Source organism: Phacochoerus africanus, chromosome 12 (assembly GCF_016906955.1).
Source record: "Phacochoerus africanus isolate WHEZ1 chromosome 12, ROS_Pafr_v1, whole genome shotgun sequence".
NCBI classification, from domain to species: domain Eukaryota; kingdom Metazoa; phylum Chordata; class Mammalia; order Artiodactyla; family Suidae; genus Phacochoerus; species Phacochoerus africanus.
In genome coordinates, this window is record NC_062555.1 from 3,362,057 (window position 1) to 3,384,631 (window position 22,575).

Genomic DNA, 22,575 nt, shown 5'->3' on the forward strand with positions numbered 1-22,575 from the left:
ATAGGTTTATTCTTAAGTATTTTATTATTTTTGATGTGATGGCAAATAGGAATATTTTCTTAATTTCTCTTTCTGGTAGTTTGTTGTTAGTGTATAGCAAAGCAACGGATTTTCGTATATTAATTTTGTATCCTGCAACTTTACTGAATTCATTGATGAGCTCAGGTAGTTTTCTGATGATGTCTTTAGGAATTTTTAGATATAGTTTTGTGTCATCTGCAAAAAGTGACAGTTTTACTTCTTAGATGACATGCAAATGGCTAACAGTTACACAAAAGGATGTTCAACATTGCTAATCATTGGGGAAATGCAAATTAAAATCACAGTGAGATATCACTTCACTCCTCTCAGAATGGCTATCATCGAAAACAAACAAACAAAACCCCACAAATAATAAGTGTTGGTGAGGACCCAGAGGAAAAGGAAAACTTCAGTACTGTTGGTGACACTGTCAATTGGTGCAGCTACTGTGGACAGCAGTATGGAAGGTTCTAAGAACAATTAAAAACAGAACTACCACATGACCCAGCACTTCCACTCCTGGATACATATCTGAAAAAAAACAAAAGTGCTAATTCAAAAAGATACACATACCTCAGTGTTCATAGCAACATTATTTATAATTGCCAAGATATGGAGGCAACCTACTTGTCTATGGACAGATAAATAAATAAAGAAGTGTACATACACACAATGGAATACTACTTGGTCATAAAAAATAATGAAATTTTGGCACTTGCAAAAACATAGACTTGAAGGTATTATGCTAAGTGAAATAAGTCAGACAGAGAAAGACAAATACTATATGGAATCTGAAAATGTACAACAAACTAAATAATATAACAAAAAAGAAAGAGACTCACATTTATTGAGAACAAATTAGTGGTTACCACTTGGGAGAGAGATGGAGGAAGGGGCAATACTGGGGTAGGGGATTAAGAGATACAAACAATTATGTATAAAATAAGCTATAAGGATGTATTGTACAACACAGGGAATGTAGCTAGTGTTTTGTAATAGTTTAAGTAGAGTATAACCTTTAAAATTAGTGAAACAGTATATTGTATACCTGCAATGTTGTATATAAATTATACTTCGATAGAAAGTAAATAAATAAAATAAAACACATTAGTTAACTGGGTGGCATATTTCCCGAATGCAATTGGCCCTTTGTAAACAGGGTTTTGCATCCTTGGATTCAACCAACTGTGGATCACACGTGCTTGAAAAAATTCCAGAAAGTTCCAAAAAACAGAACTTGAATTTACTGCCTGGTGGCAACTTTTAACATAGTATTTACATTGTATTAACTATTTTGAGTAATCTAGAGATGATTCAAAGTATATGGAACAAGGTGCATATGTTATATATAAATATTCCCCTTTTATAAGGGACTTGATCATCTTAGTGTTGTGTTATCCACAGAGAGTCCCAGAAACTGAGGGCCAACTGTAATTTACTTTGATTTATTTGGCTAATTAAGTAATGATTTATGGGATGATATTATGTGTAAAACTTCATGACAAGCATGATTTTCACTTTCCCCGTCTTAGAATCTTTAAAAAAAAATCTTTTGTATTTTTTTTATATCTGAAAGTTACTGATTTCTTCTAACACACACAATGTATAAACACACACATAGTCAAAATCTTTTTACCTTTACTGTTAATAAAAAAGTAAAACAGGAGTTCCTATTGTGGAGCAGCAGAAACAAGTCTGACTAGTATCCTGAGAATGTGGGTTCGATCTCTGGTGGCCTCGCTCAGTGGGTTAAGGATTTGGTGTTGCCATGAGCTATGGTGTAGGTCACAGACGTGGCTTGGATCTGGTGTTGCTGTGGCTGTGGCGAAGGCTGGCAGCTACAGGTCTGATTAGACTCCTAGCCTGGGAACTTCCGCATGCTGCGGGTGTGGCCCTAAAAAGTAAAAAAAAAAAAAAGGAAACCAGTGTGTTCTCCTTGCGAATGGTCACTGTAGTTATCAGCCTTTTACCAATCTAAGTATGTTGAAATTTTTATACTCCCATATCTTTTCCATGGAAACTGTTATCACAAACTATAAGTTGTGCTGCACTTCTGAAGGTTTCTGCCTCTCAAGTAGTTTCTGGGAAAATGATTTTTAAGCTTGACAAGAGACTTCCCTCTTAATCTCTGCTAAATGTCTTAATATTGAATTAGGTATTGTTGCTCTCTTTCATAAAAACAATAAGCATCCTTCAAAGTGAGGCCTCACAATGAACGGTTTTGTATATTTAATTTTAAACGGCGGATGTGACCACTTAATACACTGATTTAAGGATGACTTTCACTTAATGTATTATAAAATTTTCAATTTTTTCATGATATTTCCACTTTTATTCTTTCAGGACCACCAAACAATCTTGAGAGCATGGGCTGTAAAAGATTTTGCTCCTAATTGCCCTTTGTACGTCCAGATCTTAAAGCCCGAAAACAAATTCCATATCAAATTCGCTGGTAAGTTTGGCCTCCAGTGAGATCCTTGAATTGCTTCGAATTCCCTTTGTGATTGTAAGGGTCATGTCTCTGAAGTTCGTGGCAACTGGTTATATTCACGTTTCTTTAGGAGGATTTCCTCTTTGTCTTCTAGTTGTTGTAAGAGAATGTGTTCACTTTAAAATATGGACCTTCATGATGGATCTTTCCTTTTCTTATAATTTGGTGACTTTGGTAACTGAACTTACTGGATAACTTAAACTTTATTAGATTAGTTGTGTGCAGAATATAGACACAGATTTCAAATGTTGTATCTATTAACTTATGTTTACATATAGATAATACTTTGCTGTAGATTATTTTATATACATATAAACTTATCATGCAATGGAGTAATTTATTAGAATTATTCAAGTATTTTAAATAGATTTAATTTAGGGGTAGATTTTGAAAACAATTTGAGAAAAAGATACGTGTAAACTTTTCATGAAAGTGCTGCTATTAAAATAATTATTCACATGAGATTGTACTTTAAACTGTTTGAAAATTGAACAGTAAAATGATACTTTATTTTTTTCTTAAATGCTTCCATAGGAACTAATTTGGATCCAGTCAGTAATTTATATGCAATTTTTTTTAAATACAAGAACCTTTTAAAAAAATTTTCCCCTTAATAGTCTAAAACTTCAAAAAGTCTTTAAAATATAAATCATTTTATGTGTTTGCAAAATTTATTTCCTGCATAAGATGTGTTCACATACCTTAAAATGCTTACCTATTATTATATGATACTTAGGTGAAAAATCATAAACACTAAGAAATTTTAAAGTAATAAGAGAACCAGGAAATTACTGCTCTTCGGTTTGCTCTGACTCTTTTATCTTTTAGCCTTGCTACTAATGACCTCACTTTTTTCTAAAAATGTGTGGGAAACAACTTAAAGCAATGACTCTTAACTTTGGTGGCATTTTAAAATCTGACTTGAAGATTTTTTCCCAAGAGATTCTGATTTAAATGGGAAGTAACAGTACCTCCTTTGTACAAATTTTTTTGAAATGAAATGGAAAAATACATGTGAAGTATCCCATCTACTGCCGGTTACATTTGCAATTAACATTCAAGAAATGACAATTATTTATTTAAAAGACCTGTGTAACTAAGCTGCCTTATTTTTATCATTATTTACAAAAAGGAATATTTTTATAAAATTTTCATACCTGATAATGATTTGCTCTGATAAAATTTTTAGGAAGGTAGTAATGGACATTAGTCAAAGTTCTTAAAATATGAATTTAAATTTGAGTGCCACCATTTAAGGTTTAGCCTGGCAAATTAGTATTCTGGCCCCTATATTTTTCTCCTATTAAATGGCCATAATAATATGATGCCTCCATTCCACTGGTTAGAATTAGCAGTAAGGATTAAATAAATAATATCTAAACATATTAGGTGTTAAATAAATGGATACTTAATGCAAATCTTAAAACAATATGTAGCTTTGGAAGACAGTTTATACTTTTGAATTAGTTGTAAGTAAAATTCACAGCAGATTTTAGTTTTCCTCCTTCTTTAGCAAGCCATCAACGAGCTCACAGCGGATAGATCAAACTCACTGAAATAGTCCATTTTCACAAGCAAATATTACAAAGACTATTTGAGCTGATTCTCTTTCACATTCTCATTTTGCTGTTATTTTGATAAACCCATTGAAGCAAATGGAGGATTTTAAAATTCTGTCCAATAGTTTATCTCAATATTTCTCATTTACAGCTTCTGCTGAAATTTCTTTTAATAATGTCTGTATTCTTTTATGGCCGAGATTGCAACATCTCAGAGGAACTCTTTATAGTCGGAAAAGATGAAAGCATCCTGATTCCATTTAAATGCCATAAAAAGCAGTTTGGGGTGATGTATGAGACTCTCAAGCCAATATAATATATTTTATATCTCAGCATGAGGTTAGAGAGATTATGGACTTAACCTTTCCAAAGGCACTGTATCAAACTGTCACTTAGTCGGTGTGGTTGGTTGTTAAAATAATGGCCTCCAATGTGCCATGCTCCCTGGGTTTGTGTCCTGTTGTGATTCCAAATTGCTTCTTCCATGAGGAGTTGGAATCTATTTCCCCATCCTTTGAATATGGATTGTTCTGTGACTTACTTTGACCAATAAACAGCGATAAATGCTACATTATGTGACCTCAGAAACTAAGCCTTAAAAGGCCATTCAGTTTCTCCTAACCTTTCACTGGAACACTGCCCAGAGACCGTAGGTGAAGAATCTGGATTTATCCTTCCCAAGGATGACAAATCACACGGAAGAGTTCCTATTGTGGCTCAGAGGTAACGAACCCAACTAGTATCCATAAGGATGTGGGTTCGATCCCTGGCCGCATTCAGTGCGTTAAGGATCTGGCGTTACTGTGGCTGTGTTGTAGGCTGGCAGCTGTAGCTCTGCTCTTATTTGACCTCTAGCCTGGGAACTTCCATATGCAGCAGGTGCAGCCCTAAAAACAAACAAACAAACAAACAAACAAACAAATAAAAGAAGAAGGAAAATCACGTGGAAAGTGAAGCTCATCCATCCCAGGCACCCCACTTCCCCATCTCCCAACTCTCCCATCAATGAACCCAAAAAAATCATGCCGACCCTCAGAATTCTGAGAAATGAAATGTTGACTGTTTCAAGTCAGTAATTTTTGAAGAAATTTGTTATGCATCAATAGATAACTAATAGTTTCCAATAAAATAAGAATTGCTTTAATCTTAAATTATATTTCAATGATGATATTCATTATATTTGTTTAATTTTTTTCATTTTAACCTTTTATTGAAGTATACTTGATTTACAGTGTTGTGATAATTTTTACTGCATAATGAAGTGATTCACTTATACATATACACACATCCATTCTTTTTCAGATTCCTTTCCCATATAGACTCTAACAGAATATTGGGTAGAGGTCTCTGGGCTACACAGCAGGTCCCAGTTGACCAGTTATTTCATTATTCCGTATACCACAGTGTGCATATGCCAGTCCCCAGCCCCCAGCCCATCCCCACCTCTTTTTTATGAGGTCTCTGTCGATGGACATCAGGTTGCTTCCAGGTCTTGGCTGTTGTAAATAGTGCTGCAGTGAACATTGAGGATCATGTATCTTTTCGAAATACAGTTTTCTCTAGATAGTAGCCAAGGAGTGGGATTGTGGGATCATACAGTAATTCTATTTTTAGTTTTTTGAGGAACCTCTATGCTGTTTTCCATAGCAGTTGTACCAGTTTACAACCCCACCAACAGTGTAGGAGGAATCCCTTTTCTCTGCACCCTCTCCAGTATTTATTGTTTGTAGACTTTTTGATGATGGCTATTCTGGCTGGTGTAAGGTGGTACCTCATTGTAGTTTCGATTTGCATTTTTTCCTAATAATTAGGGGTGTTGAACATCTTTTCATGTGTTTTTTGGCCATTTGTAAGTCCTCTTCGGAGAAATGTCTGTTTAGATCCTCTGCCCATTTAATTTATTTATTTTTAATATTGAGCTATATGAGTTGTTTGTATATTTTGGAGATTAATCTTTTGTCAGTTGCTTCGTTTGCCTATATTTTCTCTTTTTATGTGAGTTGTCTTTTTGTTTTGTTTATGGTTCCCTTTACTGTGCAAAAACATTTATATTTAATTAGGTTTCATTTGTTTATTTTTGTTTTCATTTTCATTACTCTAGGATGTGGTTCTGAAAAGATATTGCTGTGGTTTATGTCAGAGAGTGTTCTGCCTATGTTTTTCTCTTAGAGTTTTATAGTATCCGGTCTTATATTCAGGTCTTTAATCCATTTTGAATTTATTTTCATGTATGTTGTGAGAGGATGTTCTAATTTCATTCTTTTACATATAGCTGTCCAGCTTTTCCAGCGCCACTTATTAAAGGGACTTTCTTTTCTCCATTATGTATTCTTGCCTTCTTTGTCATAGATTGGTTGACCAATCGGTCTGAGGGGTAATGTTGATTATATTTTGATGTTATATTCTCATGAGTGTTGAACAGCATGATTCCAGTTATCGCAAGATATAGAATAAGATATTTTTATTTCCATTTATTTAATTACCTTCTTTAATATAACCTAAATTGTGGAAATCCTACCGTGATTATTATTGATATATTTTTTAAAAAGTAAATCCATGTTTTTAGACGATAAAGAAGAGAAACTTCAAAATTCAACTTATAAGTATAGAAAATATTAGAAAACTAAAACAGTGTATCAACCTAGCAACTATTACATCATACAGATCTACCGGTTAGATCATTTATGGGTCATTTGCTCCTGAACAAAATGACGGTTGGTATCCATTGAAGTAAATTGTGGAGTTGTTGTACCATTACTGGAATAAATTATGACCTGAGTATTTATCATACTTATTATAATTTAAGTATTCTTTTACACTTGGATCAGAGTCACAGAAGAAAAGTCCACATGGACATGGTTTCAACAATAGAAAAAATATGCTCTTACTCATACAACCAGAAGAGGAAGTTAAGATAGGAAGCCTAACGTCAGAAAAAATAACATCCTCCACAAAATAATAGCTACAACAAAAGATTTCTCAATATAAGCCCAAGTACACTAATTGTCACGAGATTCAAGGAAAATAAAATAATTTATTAACATTAAAATAATTTCATTATTTTAATCTCTGCAGATTTCCTAGAAGAAAATAAACTCAAATTGGTTCAAAGAAAAACAATGTTTAACTTCACCAGTGTGTCCTTGTTTATAATAAGTTTGTCAAAGTGAAGAAATATATAATACAAATTCTGGAATGAGATTGACCTCCGTCAGATCTTCGTTCGGCTACACAATAACTGCGTGATCTCAGGTTGTCAATCTCTCAAGCTTGAGTTCTTTAATATGGATAGTGTGGATAAAAGAGAAACTATCCCATAGGGTTGTTATGATTAAAGAAATATGCAAAAGAACATCAGCCACTAGTAATGAGTACCCCTCAAATGAATGATTATCATGAATCTTGCCTATGTCTCCTCTTCCTAACCACTCTGTATTATCTTTGTCTCCAGGAAAAGTAACTGAGGGTTTCCCATGAAACTTTACAAAGAGCTTATTTTAGACATTCAAAGAGTACAGTTTCCAGAGAATTGAAATAGAAAGCTATCTCCCCAGATTATATATTATAGAGTTATAGCCTTGATACAAAACTCATTAAGCATAGTATGGGAAATTATAATTCATGGCCAGTTTAATTGATTAACATAGTTGAAAAATTATAGAAAATTTATTAGCAAAACAAAGTAATGTATTTAAAAGCTTGTGTCATCATCAAGTTGTAAGTATTCTAGAAATAGATCAGCACTTTAAAGGAGAAAATATTATCATTACTTTAATGGACAAAAAAAAAAAGCATTTGAGAGAGAATTCAACAACCACTTAAAATTAAAAAAAAAGAAAAAGAAGTAAAAATGTTAGGAAGCTACAAGTCAGGAACTTCTTAACCTAAGGCAAGTTATCTACAAAATAATGGAGAGGAAAAAAAAATATTTAATAATCCCATACTGAGAGTCTGTCTTTAAGATTAGGTACGAACAAGGGTGCCTACCAAAACCATTTTACTCACCATTGTTCTGGAAATCCTAAGATGTGCAGTAAGTCTAAAATAAAATAAAATAAATAAAATAAAATAAAGGAATAAGCATTGGAAAAAGAGAAATTAAAAAATTGCTGATACCCATATATCATAACATTCTCTGCAAAGAAAATTCAAAAGAATTTTCTTTTTTTCTTATAACGCCTTTTCCTTAGGGGAGCTCATCCATTTATATGGTTTCCAAAATTAAATCCCTGCCTTAAATATCCACTATGAACTCCTATCTTTTTCCTCTAATCAACCAGTCAGTATCTCCATTTGGTTTCTAGTAGCTGTCTCGAAATTAAAATATCTAGAAATAGCTACTGATTTTCCCTGACCTAACATCTATTTCTTCCCCATTCTTTCCAGCACCCTGTACTGAGAACTCAAACCCACAACCCATGAGTCATTCTTCCACAGTTTGCATCTAACCCATCAAGTTCTACAAGGTTATGCTCCCAGAATATCTCAGGTTTATCCACCATCACAACCCTTGTCATGCCATAATCAAGTCTTAGGCTCTTTCAGAATACTCTTCCTTCTCTGCTAGGTATTTACAAGCTGTATCTAGAAGCTCATTGCTGCTGTTAGTATTCCTTAGCGTGTTTGCAACAGTGATTGTCATTTGTATATCAGAATAGGCGGATACATCTTCATAATGCCCATGTCAGCCTAAACTTACTAGCTTCTTCTCTCCAGCATATTGACACAGCATTCTTGTACAAGAAGAGGTTCTTTCTAGTGGATTATGTTTTGTCAACCTCTCTAGGTCAAAAATTGAATGGTAGTATAGCTTTGGTTATGCTAAATCTCTTTTCCAGTGAGAAAAATTTTTACCATTGCATTTCTTTTCTAGAAGTGGCAATTGATGCTGAAACACAGGAAAAGGCAGTGGCAGTGTTCCCTCGCTGTGACTAACATAGAAATGTGGTTTAGAACATTTTGTATTCTCTGTCAACCTCCTGCAGGACTAGCAATTCCAGTAAAGCCTCTCCAAGGTCTAATACCTCATCTGAAATTACCTGGAAAAAAGATTATACCTCCACGCTGTTGAGGCCTCCGTGAATTCGCTCTCCTTAGCGACGAAACCATGATGAAAAAGGCAAAACATTGTCATAGTTCAGCTTTCAGACATATTTCTGTAGCCCATGTTTTAATCAGAACAAAACCAAACCCGTATCTTTTACTTCACTCTACATTCTGAAACGCATTAAAAAACAAAACAAACAAAAAAACGCAAAAAGCAGAACAAATGAACAAGAAAAAAAAACAAAAAAACTTTACCTAGAAAAGAACTTCTTTTTGAAAAGCCTTGAATGAACTTAAAGAATGAACTTGTACTTTCCAGTTTGTCAGTTGAATCTAAAATGTTTGCCGTTTGTCTCCTAATTTCTCATGAAATTACTCCGAAAATCAATGGGAGATGAATCCCTGTTGTATGAGTAAATTAACTGCTGAATTTAGGTTACCCCCAATCAAATAAAGTGTTATGTCATCATATTTAATTTCCCTTTTTTGTCCCTTTTCCTTGCCAACTAATATTCTTTCATCTACTGAGTCCTCCAAAAACTTTCCACTTCATTTTAACAAATGTAAGAAGACATAAAATCAAATTGGTAAGTTTTTACCAGCAAGTAAAAGGAAAGGGTGTGAAATTGTTTGTAAATAAATTTGTAAGAGTGAAGAATGTAAAAAATTCATACATGAATTTGTGGGTTTTTGGTGGATGTTCTTTCCCATGCTTTGATGAGGATATTTCCTAAATAACAGATTTGAATGAAAGTTTCTGAATGAAAGGAGGAATCTGACCACAACAGTAAAGTTTTACATGAATGAAATACTTTTTCTTTCACAACTAAAGCATGAGGAGAAGAATGATTCACGGTACTAGAACTGTAGGAGTTAGTTCTGGGAAATTAACAAGACTTCAGCTGCAACAAAAGTTAAAATGGGCACAAGTAAATATTTTTTAACATTATAATTGACAAAACTCCATAAACATATGTTTTCTTAAAGTAGATAGTCATGGATGGCTACCATTATAAAAATATTTTTTAAAATATATACACACACATACATACACACATGCATCTTGGAGGAATGATTTGACTATGAGTTTAGCCATTGATTTTTTTACTCTAGCACCAGACATCCCAATGCCTCAACTTTTTCTCCCAAAAAAGAGAGTGGAAAAATATTTCCAAGCAACATAAATATTGGAAATTATCTTAGCTGTTTCTAAATAACATATGTATGTAGAAGGCTTGACTCTCACCAAATGGTGAGGTGTGAGTTTTTCATGCTGAATAAACTCTTCATTTCCCTTATAACACCCACATAGACCTCATGTTAAACTTCATTCTTACAACCTACTTAAGAACATAATGCTTTGAATTATTATATATTTCAAAAGATAATTTACCAAAACTTTGAAAATTTTCCATTTTTAGATCGAAGTGTTTTCGTTTGAGTTTTTATCTTATCATGGAGATGATCAGAAACCACTTAACATAGGGCCATGTTCAAACCCAATACAATTTGGAATCTTTAAATATTTTTTCTTTCCTTACTATTTCTTACTTTGCAAAGAATCAAACACAGTTTAAAAATTATACGATGAAAACCTGTGTTCTGCCCATTTACATTCAATGATGAACATCTTTGCACATGTGCAGGGCCTTCACTCTGTGTGTACCCACACACAAACGCACACACATACACACACACACACACGTTTTATGTAAGCATGCTTTTAATAATGGCATTCTGCTACGTAACCAAGATAACATTTTCACCCCTAAGAGGTGAAAATCAGTATTTTATTTTTCATTGCATTTGCTTAATCTTTTATTTTTATTTATTTATTTTCTGCTTTTCTAGGGCTGGACATGCGGCATATGGAGGTTCCCAGTGTCGGGGTCGAGTCAGAGCTGCAGCTGCTGGCCTACACCACAGCCACAGCAACATGGGATCAACCTATACCAAAGCTCCCGGCAATGCTGGATACTTTAACTCATGGACCAAGGCCAGGGATCGAACCCACATCCTCATGGATACTAGTCAGGCTCATTACCACTAAGCCGCAATAGGAACTCCCTATTTTAAAAAAAAATTTTAATTAACTTTAGATTTACAGAAGAATAATATAGATAGTATGGAGCATTCTCATATACCCCCGCAGCTTCCTGGAATGTTAGCTTCTTATATGGCCATGTCCCATTTAATCAAAATTTTAAACATTTAACATCAGCGTGAATTATTTTAAGTTAAATACACCTGTGATATTATGTTCCTTCTCACAGCATATCAATTGCTTATTTGTTTTTGCTTTTTATAACTTTTACATATTTAATAGGTAGGTTCATAGCTGGTTCTCACTGACACTTGATTAATTGCCACTGACCAATAGGTATTTCATCTTCTTGTGGACCTCTTATAATGTAGTGAGCTTGAAGCATCTTTATCTTTTTTCCATTATTTTTTAATGGCTATATATTTTTAAAGACGTGATTCCATGGTTCTGAAAACCAGAAAAAAGTTATTTCTTCTTCCGACTTGGGAAAATGCCAGGCATGTTCTGTCATATTCTAGACCTCTGATTTTCTGTCTCTTGAGTCATTTCTTGATATTTTATGAAGAAGATGAGGTATGTCCTCTTTCATTCTCATTTATTTGTTCAAAACGTTTTTATCGAGCTTTGCTGGGAGCAGATAAATTGTTCCAGGCACTAGTGGTGTGATGAACAAGAGGATGAACTAGTTGTCTATTCCAACAGCAGATTTCATTTTCGGAGTTTGGTTGGTTTACAATATGTTAATTTCCGCTGTACAGCTGTACAGCTAAGTGATTCCGCTGTGCACATATATACTCTCTTTCCATGTTCTTTTCTGTTACGGTGTATCACAGGACATTGAATAATTCATCACCGTGCTGTGCGGTAGGACCTTGTTTGCTCTTCTGTGTCTAAGAGTTTGCGTCTGCTAACCCCAGTCTGCCACGCCATCCCTTCCTCTGGGACAACCGCAAGTCTGTCCTCCTTGTCCGTGCATCTGTTTCATTGATATGTTTATTTGTGTCACATTGTAGATTCCACATAAAAGTGATGTCCTATGGAATTTTTCTTTCTCTTTCTGATTTACTTCACTTAGTATGAGAATCTTTGGTTGCATCCATATTGCTGCAAATGGCATTATTTCATTCTTTTTTTTTTTGGATGAGTGGTATTCAGTTGCATATATGGACCACATCTTCTTCATCCATTCCTCTGTCAATGGACATTTAAGTTGTTTCCATATCTTGGCTGTTGTGAATAGTGCTTCTGAGAACATAGGGGTATGTGTATTTTTTGAATTGTAGTTTTGTCTGGGTAGATGCCCAGGTTTGGAATGGCTAGATCATATGGTATAGTTGTAGCCTTAGTTTTCTGAGGAACCTCCATACTGTTTTCCATAGTGGCTGCACCAATTTTATTCTCATCAAGAATGTAGACTGATGGCCGTTTTGACCAGTGTGAGGTGGTACCTCATTGTAGTTTTGATTTGCGTTTCCCTAATAATTAGCAATGTTGAGCATTTTTCATGAGCCTATTTGCTCTTTGTATTCATCCTTTGGAAAAGTGTCTATATAGGTCTTCTGCCCATTTTCCAGTTAGGTTGTTTGTGTTTTGCATTGTTGTTGAGTTATATGAGCTGTTTGTCTATTTTGAAATTGAGCTCTCGGTCACATCCTTTGCAAATATTTCCTCCCATTCTGTAGGTTGTCTTTTCATTTTGTTGTGGCAGGTTTTCTGCTTTTCTTTACCTCTAGCTATTTAATCACCAGGGAGCCAGTATGCTTTTATGTTCCGCCCAAGAAAAGCCCTGGAACTGAGCTTATTCTTTCTACAGAGAGCTGCAGCTGTGGCCTAAGATTCTCCTCCACTCTCCATATGTATAAAAACACACAATCCCAATTATGTTCTAATATCACCAGATTTTGTTGATGAATTTTTGTCAATCTGTGGACCTATTTTAGTCAAGTTTGCATGATTTGATTTAATAGCCCCATTCCTGGAGTAGTTACTTCTTTACTGAAAAGTGTCCTAAAACATAATTTTTAATCCCCAAAGAATGAGATTCTAATACTAAGATTGCCAACAAGTGGAGATAGCAAACATTATAATGGGATGTGTATCTAATCTGACATTGCCTCAAATCATACTGTATAAAAACGTATCGTGCAGACACACGTGTGCAGGTTGTGTGTGTGTGTGTGTGATTATGAATTAGGCTTTTTAAAGAATCGGAATGTTGATGCAGGAGCAATGAGAAACTCGTGAAAGTTTTAGGAAAAGGTATAAACATGTAACTAGTTAAGAAAGTTACTCCAGGGGAAATGTGAAGTGCAGGGAAGAAGACACAAAGGACCTCCTGGGGTGATTATTTAGGAAGGGACTTTGGTGATTGTTCAGGTGAGAGATCCTGAGAGATTGAACCAGAGTGGTGCTAATGGAAGTGAAAGGTGAGAACAGATTCATGACTCATTTCAGATGAATTCTTTTGACTTAGTAATCCATTGACTGTGGGAACCACAGAAGAGTGAAAAATCATTTTATTGCATCTTTGCAACTTTCCACCTCTTTTTTGTATATTCCCACTGTTAATATGAATTTTACTCTAACCGTTAATGAATCCGTTTGCAGTGGCTTAGATGTTCATTTAACGCATGTGATTTAAAAACTTAAAAGATTTGTTAAGAATGTTAAAAAGCAATATGATAACTCAGTAGAATGAAATATGCAAAAATGTATGACAGAGTGAAAAGGAAAAACAAAACCTACTGTGTTTCCGCCTGGGTGTGGGAAACGACCAGTTCTTTCCTCCTGTGCTTTCCTCCTTTAAGCCTCCTTTACGTCTCACACCAAGTACTTCACCTCTTGACACTTCGGGTCACCAGAGGTGTGGGCTTTTTCCCCACAATCCTCTCCAGCATCAGCTGGGAGTCCTACAATTCAACTCAGTTCTAAAACTGTCTCTGCAAAGATAGCATCAGATCCCACAGTTAAGGGTTTAGTTCTTCAATGATGAGATAAATAGAGCCAGGTCTGGGAGAATCCTGAGCACAACAGCTTCTGTCCCTGTGGATTTGAGGTGCATCACCCTTCCCATGTGGATGGGTTCACCAGCCTAGAAAACTTCCAACCCCCCTACTACTGGTGTTTTACGGAGGCTTCCTCATAGAGGTCTGGCCAATTATTAACTCCTTCTCCTGCTCCTCTACCCTCTCTGGAAGATGGAGGTGGAGCTGAACACTCCCAAGTTTCTAATCATGGCTTGGTCTTGCTGGTGACCAAGGAGCCCACCCAGAGTCACCTCATTAGGACAAAAGGTGCTCCTAGTACTCTTATCACTTAGGAATTTACAAGGGAGCTCCATGCGAGGGACTGGGTCAAAGACAAATATTAGAATAAGAGATGCTCCCAGTGCTTTTATCACCCAGGGAACTACAGTGGTTTCAGGAGTTCTGCACCAGGAACTGGGGATAGAGACCACTATATATATACATTTCCTATTATCTCACGGATAGCCTTCAGTTATACAAATGATGTTTGATCATGATTTGGCAAGAGGGAATTCTGTAGGAGAGGGAGTGACATGGAGAAGAGCCATAGAAATCTAACTATAGATCCCTGTAATTTTTTTCTGCATCACTCATTCCTTTTTCCCAGGAGTGTCATGAAAACCTCTGTTCTTAGAACGCCACTCTGGAGGTAATGTTGGGAAGTGCTTGACACAGAAGTATTATATCAAGTAGTAAATGGATGCAGATGCAGAAATCCAAAAAGGATGGATACCTCAGCTAACATCCGTGTATACAGTTACATAGAGGTTTCATGAAGAAGTAATGTGAGCCACATATACTATTTAAATAAAAGGGCATCCAAGGAATTCCCTTGTGACACAGTGGGTTAAGGATCCAGCGTTGTCACTGCAGCAGCTTGGGTTGCTGCTGTGGTGCAGGTTCGATCCCTGGCCTGGGAACTTACACATGCCACAGGTGTGGCCCCTCCCCAAAAAGGGGATCTGTTATAATTTTATTTACTATAAGAATAGGTGTAGAAATGAGTTCCCACTGTGGTTCAATGGTAGCAAACCTGACTAGTATCCATGAGGACCTGGGTTTGATCCCTGGCCTCGCTTAGTGGGTTAAGGATCCTGTATTGCCATGAGCTGCAGTGTAGGTCGCAGATCTGGTATTGCTGTGGCTGTGGCATAGGCTGGCAGCTGTAGCTCTGATTTGATCCCAGCCTGGGGACCTCCACATGCTGCAGGTGTAGCTCTACAAAGGGAAAAAAAAAGAATAGATGTAGAAAGAAGTAAAATGTCTAGCCACATGGGAATACATACACGAGATATATGAGATGTGGTGTGTGTATAAATGATCCAACTGCAAGTAATTATTAGGAATTATATTAAAATGAAGAGCAGTATGGATGAACTAAGCAAGATATGAAGTTCTTTAAAGTAGGGTAACAACTTTATTAATACTATTTGTGTACGTTAAATTGTATTTCCTTTTTAAATGGAAACAAGTGTACTAGCTAGAAGGTGAGTTTGATGATGACGGTTATTTTTTTTAATTTCCAGAGTTTACCTTTTCATATTTTTTCCCCACGAGGTCCAAATTATCAAGCATGACTAATGTCATGAAAAATTTGCAAATGGTTATATCTAAGCAGGGGACATGTGGTTCACTTAATTATGACATGTAGTTATGTTTGGATAGCCCATAATTGTTTGTTTATGTGAATTGAAGTATCACTATTATGTTGGTAAAAATAATGTATATGAGTTTATGGATATGTGCAATTAGCATATTATTATATTATAGTTTATAACCCACAACCAAATCTCATTTAATATTTTAATATAGCTTTCATTTGTGCCAAGTAAGTCTTAGGGACTGGAGTTCCCTTTGTGTCTCAGGGGTTAACAAACCCAACTAGGAACCATGAGGATGAAGGTTTGATCCCTGGCCTCACTCAGTGGGTTAAGGATCTGGCATTGCCAGGGGCTGTGGTGTAGGTTGCAGACACGACTCAGATTCTGCATTACTGTGGCTGTGACGTAGGCCAGCAGTTGTAGCTCTGAATCAACCCCTAGCCTGGGAACTTCCATATGCAGCGGGTGCCGCCCTAAAAAGCAAAACAAGCAAACAAACAAACAAAAAAACTTAGGGAGTAAATCTGATGAATTAGCCAATAGCTACTTCTTTCTTGAGAACGTTAAACTCAACTTCCAATAAAGAATAGAAAATAAGTCAATTTAGAAAGCAGTAGCTATTTTTAAAATCACCAAGATGAGTGTAACTAGCTAAGTTATTTATGAAAAAAATTGGAAGTTTAAGTGTTTGAAAAGAAGAAGAAATCTGTAATATTTTGAAATTGTCTCTTAGTAATTTTGATGAAATCAGTTTCTCCTTGGATTATTTATTCAATATTCTTTGGTTTTCAGCTTATTAAGTTTCAGTTTTGTTGGAAACTAAAAAAAAAAAGAAAGAAAAAGAAAAGCTCAGTGAGCATAAAAGAAATTTTAGTGAACTAGTCTGATAATAACCTTAAAATTATTATCCAGTTTAATTTCCAGGTTAAATGGTATGTGTATTTTTGTGATTTTTTATTACACAGTGTCACCTTGCATCTAGAAATGTGTACCTTTGTAGAAGTAAGCAATATTCCTTTTAAATTTGCCCCTTGCTGAAGTGAAAAATAATGTAAGAACTTGATTATTAGCAGTATCAGTATTACCATTATTGTTATTTTCATGGCAGTTCACGTTTATATAATGCTGTGATGTGCAGCAAAACAGTTCCTCGATATGGATTAACTCAGTAAGGTTTCATCACAACCTCAGAAAGTAGTAAATCAGTTAGTTATGAATTGCTGTGTAATGACCTCAAACTTGGTGGTATAGACGGTTAACACAGTTTCTGTGGGTCGGGACTGTAGGACGAGGACATCTGTAATATGGCAGGGAAGATGTCAGTTGGGACTGTGGGTAAAGCTTGACTTGGCTCAGAAGATCTGCCTCCAAGGTGGTCCACTCCTCATCCACGTGGTTGGCAAACTGATGCTGGCTCTTGGCAGGAGGCCTTGGTTCCTTACCTCTTGTACTTTTCCTCAGGGACACTTGAGGGCCACATCCTGTGGCAGCTGCCTTCCTCCAGACCGGCTGACCTAGGAGACAGCAAGACAGAAGCCACCATGTCTTTTATGATATTGCCTTGGTTGTCACTGTCGTTTCCACAGTGTCTTACTGGTTACACCGATCTAACCTGCGTAGGGGAGAGTGACACAGGATCCAAACACCGGGATCTGAGAATCACAGTGGCTGTGCGGAAGGCTGGCTGCCAGAGGCAGATTCTGTGGTTATCCCCAGTTTACAGATGAGAAAGCAGAAACACAGAGTTATTAAGCAGAATGCTGAGGGTGCCATACTAAGTGGTAGAGCTGGGTCTTGAATGAACACTCTCTCTCCAGCGTGTATGCTCTTAAGAGACCTATGGTATTGCCACTGATAGTTCATTTTAATTATCAATTTTTGATTACTAACAGAGTTGCCCATTTTAATGAGTCTATCAGTGGTTTAATTTGTGTGTGTATTTGTATATAACATACATCCCTGTACCCTTATTTTCTACAGAGAGGACTCTTTTTCTCTTAGTGAATTACAGAGATTTTTCATATTCTAAAATTACTAACATTTGACTTTTTTAAAAAGTGCACTTTTTTCAGTTTGCCAGTTGTCTTTGAGTTCTATTTATGGTGTTTTTAACCAACAGAACTTTTTCTCTTTTTTGCGCATTTATCAATGTTTGCTCTATGATTTTTGCCTCTAGATCATCCAAGGATCCATCGCTTAAAAGTTAGAATCAATATATTTTTTCAAAAGTTACTTTCTTTAAGACAGAATTTTTAGCAACCCCTAGGACTATCCTCTAAGTTCACAGAGTTGGTGTGGATTGCGAACGACTGAAATGCCAAACGTCTCTCTCTCTGAGGAATCTGACGGTGTGAGCATCATGCTGAGGAATTGTGGGGGCCATTGGGTGGAAGGTTGGGGGTGCCGAGAAAGGACAAGCACAGGGGGCCAGGACTCAGCCAGACAAGACAGTTGGCTCAGTGAGCCCATTAGGTCACGGTGCATGAAGACGCTCCCTTATTTATTGATTGATTGTAGCAGACAGTTTTTATTTTTTCAAAGTTTTATTAAAGTATGGTTTGTTTACAATGTTGTGATAATTTCTGCTGTGCGATGAAGTGATTCGGTGATCCATGTACATATACGCATTGTCTTTCAGATTCTTTTCCCATACAGATTTTTACAGAATATTGGGTAGAGTTCCCTTTTATTTTATTATTTTTATTAGAGTATTAGAGTGTAGTTGGTTTACAATGTTGTGTCAATTTCTGCTGTACAGCATGGTGACCCAGTCATACATATATATACATTCCTTTTCTCATATTATCTTTCATCAGAGTTTATCCCAAGAGACTGAAAAAATACTCACTGTCACTAATTATTAGAGAAATGCAAATTGAAATTATAGAGAGGTACCTGCTGCCTCACACCAGTGAGAACGGCCATCATTAACAAGTCTGCTGAAAACAAATGCTGGAGAGGGTGTAGAGAAAAGGGAACCCTCCACTGTTGGTGGGAATGTAAATTGGGAGAACTGCTATGGAAAACCCTCCACTATTGGTGGGAATGTAAATTGGGAGAACTGCTATGGAAAACCCTTCACTGTTGGTGGGAATGTAAATTGGGAGAACTGCTATGGAAAACCCTCCACTATTGGTGGGAATGTAAATTGGGAGAACTGCTATGGAAAACCCTCCACTATTGGTGGGAATGTAAATTGGGAGAACTGCTATGGAAAACCCTCCACTATTGGTGGGAATGTAAATTGGGAGAACTGCTATGGAAAACCCTCCACTATTGGTGGGAATGTAAATTGGGAGAACTGCTATGGAAAATAGTATGGGGGTTCCTCAGAAAACTAAGTATAGAACCACCATATGATCCAGCAATCCCACTCCTGTGCATATATCCAGAAACAACTATAATTCGAAAAGATACATGCAGCCCTGTGTTCACAGCAGCACTGTTCATGATCGCCAAGACGTGGAAACAACCTAAATATCAACCGGCAGATGAATGGATTAAGCAGATGTGGTGCATGTACACAACGGAGCACTACTCAGCCATAAAAAAGAACAAAATAATGGCATCTGCAGCAATATGGATGCAACTAGTGACTTCACCTAGTACGAGATTCTCATACTAAGTGAATTCAGTCAGAAGGAGAAAGACAAATGTGATGTCACTTATATTTGAAATATAAACTGTGGAGCAACATGATGGAGGATAATGTAAGAAAAAGAATGTGCATATCTGTATGACTGGGTCACTGTGTTGTCCAGTAGAAATTGACAGAACACTGTAAATCAACTATAATGGAAAAAACTAAAATCTTAAAAAAATAAGAAGTAAAATGTGGCACAAATGAATGAATATCCAAAGTAGAAGACGATTCACAGACATGGGGAACGGACTTGTAATTCCCAAGGGACAGGAGGGCAGCATAGAGTCCCTTTTAAATAGTATATTTTAAATTATAATTGTATATTTTAAATTATAATTGACATGTCAGTTATCGTTTATGGTCTCTTTGTTAAGGCTGGTAGATGAATATGAAGTTGATAGTAGCATCTGTCTGTCTATCTACCTATCTATCTGTTTCTATAAGGATGGACATTTTGGAGGGAAAGAGGAAGGTTTGGTTATTATGGGAGACTGCCAAAAGAGGGGCGATGGCCAATAAGTGTGTCCTAAATATTTAATAGATGAGGTGAGAGTCACTTTGCAGCTTTGTCCAGAGTAAAGACACCGCTGAAAACAGCTGTCACAGCTTATACATAACAATAAGTACGGCTGTGTGTGTGCGTGTGTGGGAGGATCAGACGAACCACAGCAGTTTCCTTCATTGGGAATGAAAAGGCGTAGACTCATGAAAGTGCATATTTCCACTTATTGTCTATTTTTATGAAAGACAAAACTACTTATTATGGGAGTCTGTAATTCACCTCTTTCTCTTCTGTTATTTCATCTGAAGTTTAAATTTTTGTAAGAGAGATATAAATAACTATATCTAGTTGTCTCATACAATACTAGGCATAGATGCTCAAAGTCTTCCGTGCTTAAAGACATGGAATTGAACTTAATGCCTGAACAGCTCCCAATCTAATTATTCTTTAAATTAGGGACAGGACAACATTTGCAATATTTTCTTACTTTATGATGCATTTCGACAAGTGCCAGGAGTATATTTTAATCTTCATAGACTCCTTGGTTCAGAAGGTCTATTTTCCCGTTTAATTAACAGTAATTCTCAGAGATTTAGACTGAAAAAGATACGCAGTGGAGTGTATTCCTAGACCTTGAATCATCCCAAATGATTCCAGTCTTATTTATGCTCTTCAGACCTCCAACCACCCAAACTCAGTCTAACCTCTGTTTTGCAGCCTTCTCCTCCCACCTTCTCCTCCCACCTTCTCCTCCCACCTGTCAGTGCAGCACTTTTCCGTGAGCAGTGCTCCTCAAGGTCCGAAGACCACTTTCCCTCTGCAAACTTGGACTAGACTGCGAAGTACGCAGCCCGTTGGACGTGAGCATGTAGAAACTTGGTTAGCACTTTGGCATTGCCGCAACACCCTCATGCCTCGTCTGCACGCGTCTGTCTGCACGGTGAATAGATGCCTTTGGACCACATCAGACTCACAGGTGTGTCACAAAGGCACAGCCTCTGTGTCAGGCACGCACAGGATAGACCTGCATACGTGTCTGCAGTGGGTTGAACGTTAAAAAGAAAAGAAAGGAGAAGAAAGATGTGTCCCCCATCTCAAACAGCTGAGACGCGTTCCTTTGATGACTTCTTGATCTAGTCTTCTGTGCCTCAGCTTGCTTCCTTCTGTTCTGCCCCTTTGAAACAACCTGACCTTTGTGGTCTCTCATTTAAGCCAAGCTCAGATCCACATACCGCTTTCCTTTGTTTGAATTGTTTTTATAGCTCCCAATTGACCATGGCAGACACACAAACCGTTCTCAACAGATGGATCCTCTTTTCCTGCTCCTTGGCTAGGTGCTACTGGAAGGAAAAAAAACACACAGTGAGTCAGGCTCGTGTCACTGTAAACGCACAATCTGGCAGCTTACGGTCTTAATAGTGTGGCACGTTTTCTTGTCAAATCATGCTCTTATTCTTGACACAGTAGTTTCAAACTCTAGCTCATCTCTTGACTCTTAGATGTGGGAAACCAATGGATGGGCCTTTCCTCAAAATTTGCTACCATATTTTACCTATATGACTTCATTTTCATGTGTCATTCCCTTACTTCTTTGAGGATGCTTATTTTCATTCCTCCAGGGCAGGAAAGGTATCTTCTTTTGTATCTTCTTGGAGTCCCTGCATCTATATCCTTTATAACATTTACCACAGGAGTTCCCTGGTGGCTCAGTGGGTTAAGGATCTGGGCTTGTCCCTGCAGTGGCGCAGGTCTAGTCCCTGGCCTGGGAACTTCTGCATGCTGCAGGCACAGAAAAAAAAAAAAATCCCAGTATATTTCCTACTGATAAATCTAGAGATCTTTCAAAATTCCTTTGAATCCATAACTCAAATCATTTTAGTCCAGCTACAGTTTGGGGGTGTGTGTGACTGAAAATTAACAAAACTGATTTCAAGGTCCGACTTGGCAACATTCGTCCCAAATTTTCTCATTAAACGATGGCGTTTTGGGGAACATGTCATTGCATTTTTCAGTCAACAGCTCAGTTTAGTGGTTTTGAACCATTTGTGCATGTGGTGGCAAGTAGCAAGCTTTAACGTAGGCTCCTGAGACTGTCAAGTCCACAGGGAAGTTTCACTTACGGTAATGCGCCTGGTAAATCAATTGTACTTGTGCAGCTTCTGCAGAGTTCTTCGTAGGAAGTTTGAATTTAAGTTAATGGCGGGTTTAGGCAAGTTACTTTACCTCCCTGAACATCAATTCCTTGTGTGAAAACTATTTAACGCAATAATCTTGGATCTTTTGTGAGGTTTAATAATACAGACACATACATATGTGTATCTGTCATTTAGCATAAAAGTTAAAACTTTGTTTGGGACAATTATTATTATACTATCATAAGACAATTCAATATCTATATTATTAACTCTCCTGATATCAAGAACCATCATGATCTAGTTCGAAATGAATACTAAAGAAATTAGAGTTCTGAGAACAGCAATTTTTCAAAAAATATTAAAACTGCTGTTTTTGTGACATGTTTAAAATACAGGGAAGTTAATAAAACTGTTTGCTCTAGGATGCTGGAAATCTGATTCCCCTTTGAGCATTTACTTAGCATGATACTTAAAAAAATACTTAAAAAAAACCACATTACAGCATTA

At 36.6% G+C, this 22,575-nt stretch overlaps 1 protein-coding gene across 2 annotated transcripts in view; it reads left to right on the forward strand.

Moving 5' to 3' along the window:
- KCNT2 (potassium sodium-activated channel subfamily T member 2) overlaps positions 1-22,575 on the forward strand; it is a 344,132-nt gene that overhangs the window by 201,582 nt on the left and 119,975 nt on the right. For both annotated transcript variants that reach the window (XM_047755168.1, XM_047755167.1), the window contains one exon: positions 2,365-2,473. In XM_047755168.1, coding sequence (XP_047611124.1) covers positions 2,365-2,473 — 109 coding nt within the window. The remainder of the gene's footprint in view (positions 1-2,364; positions 2,474-22,575) is intronic.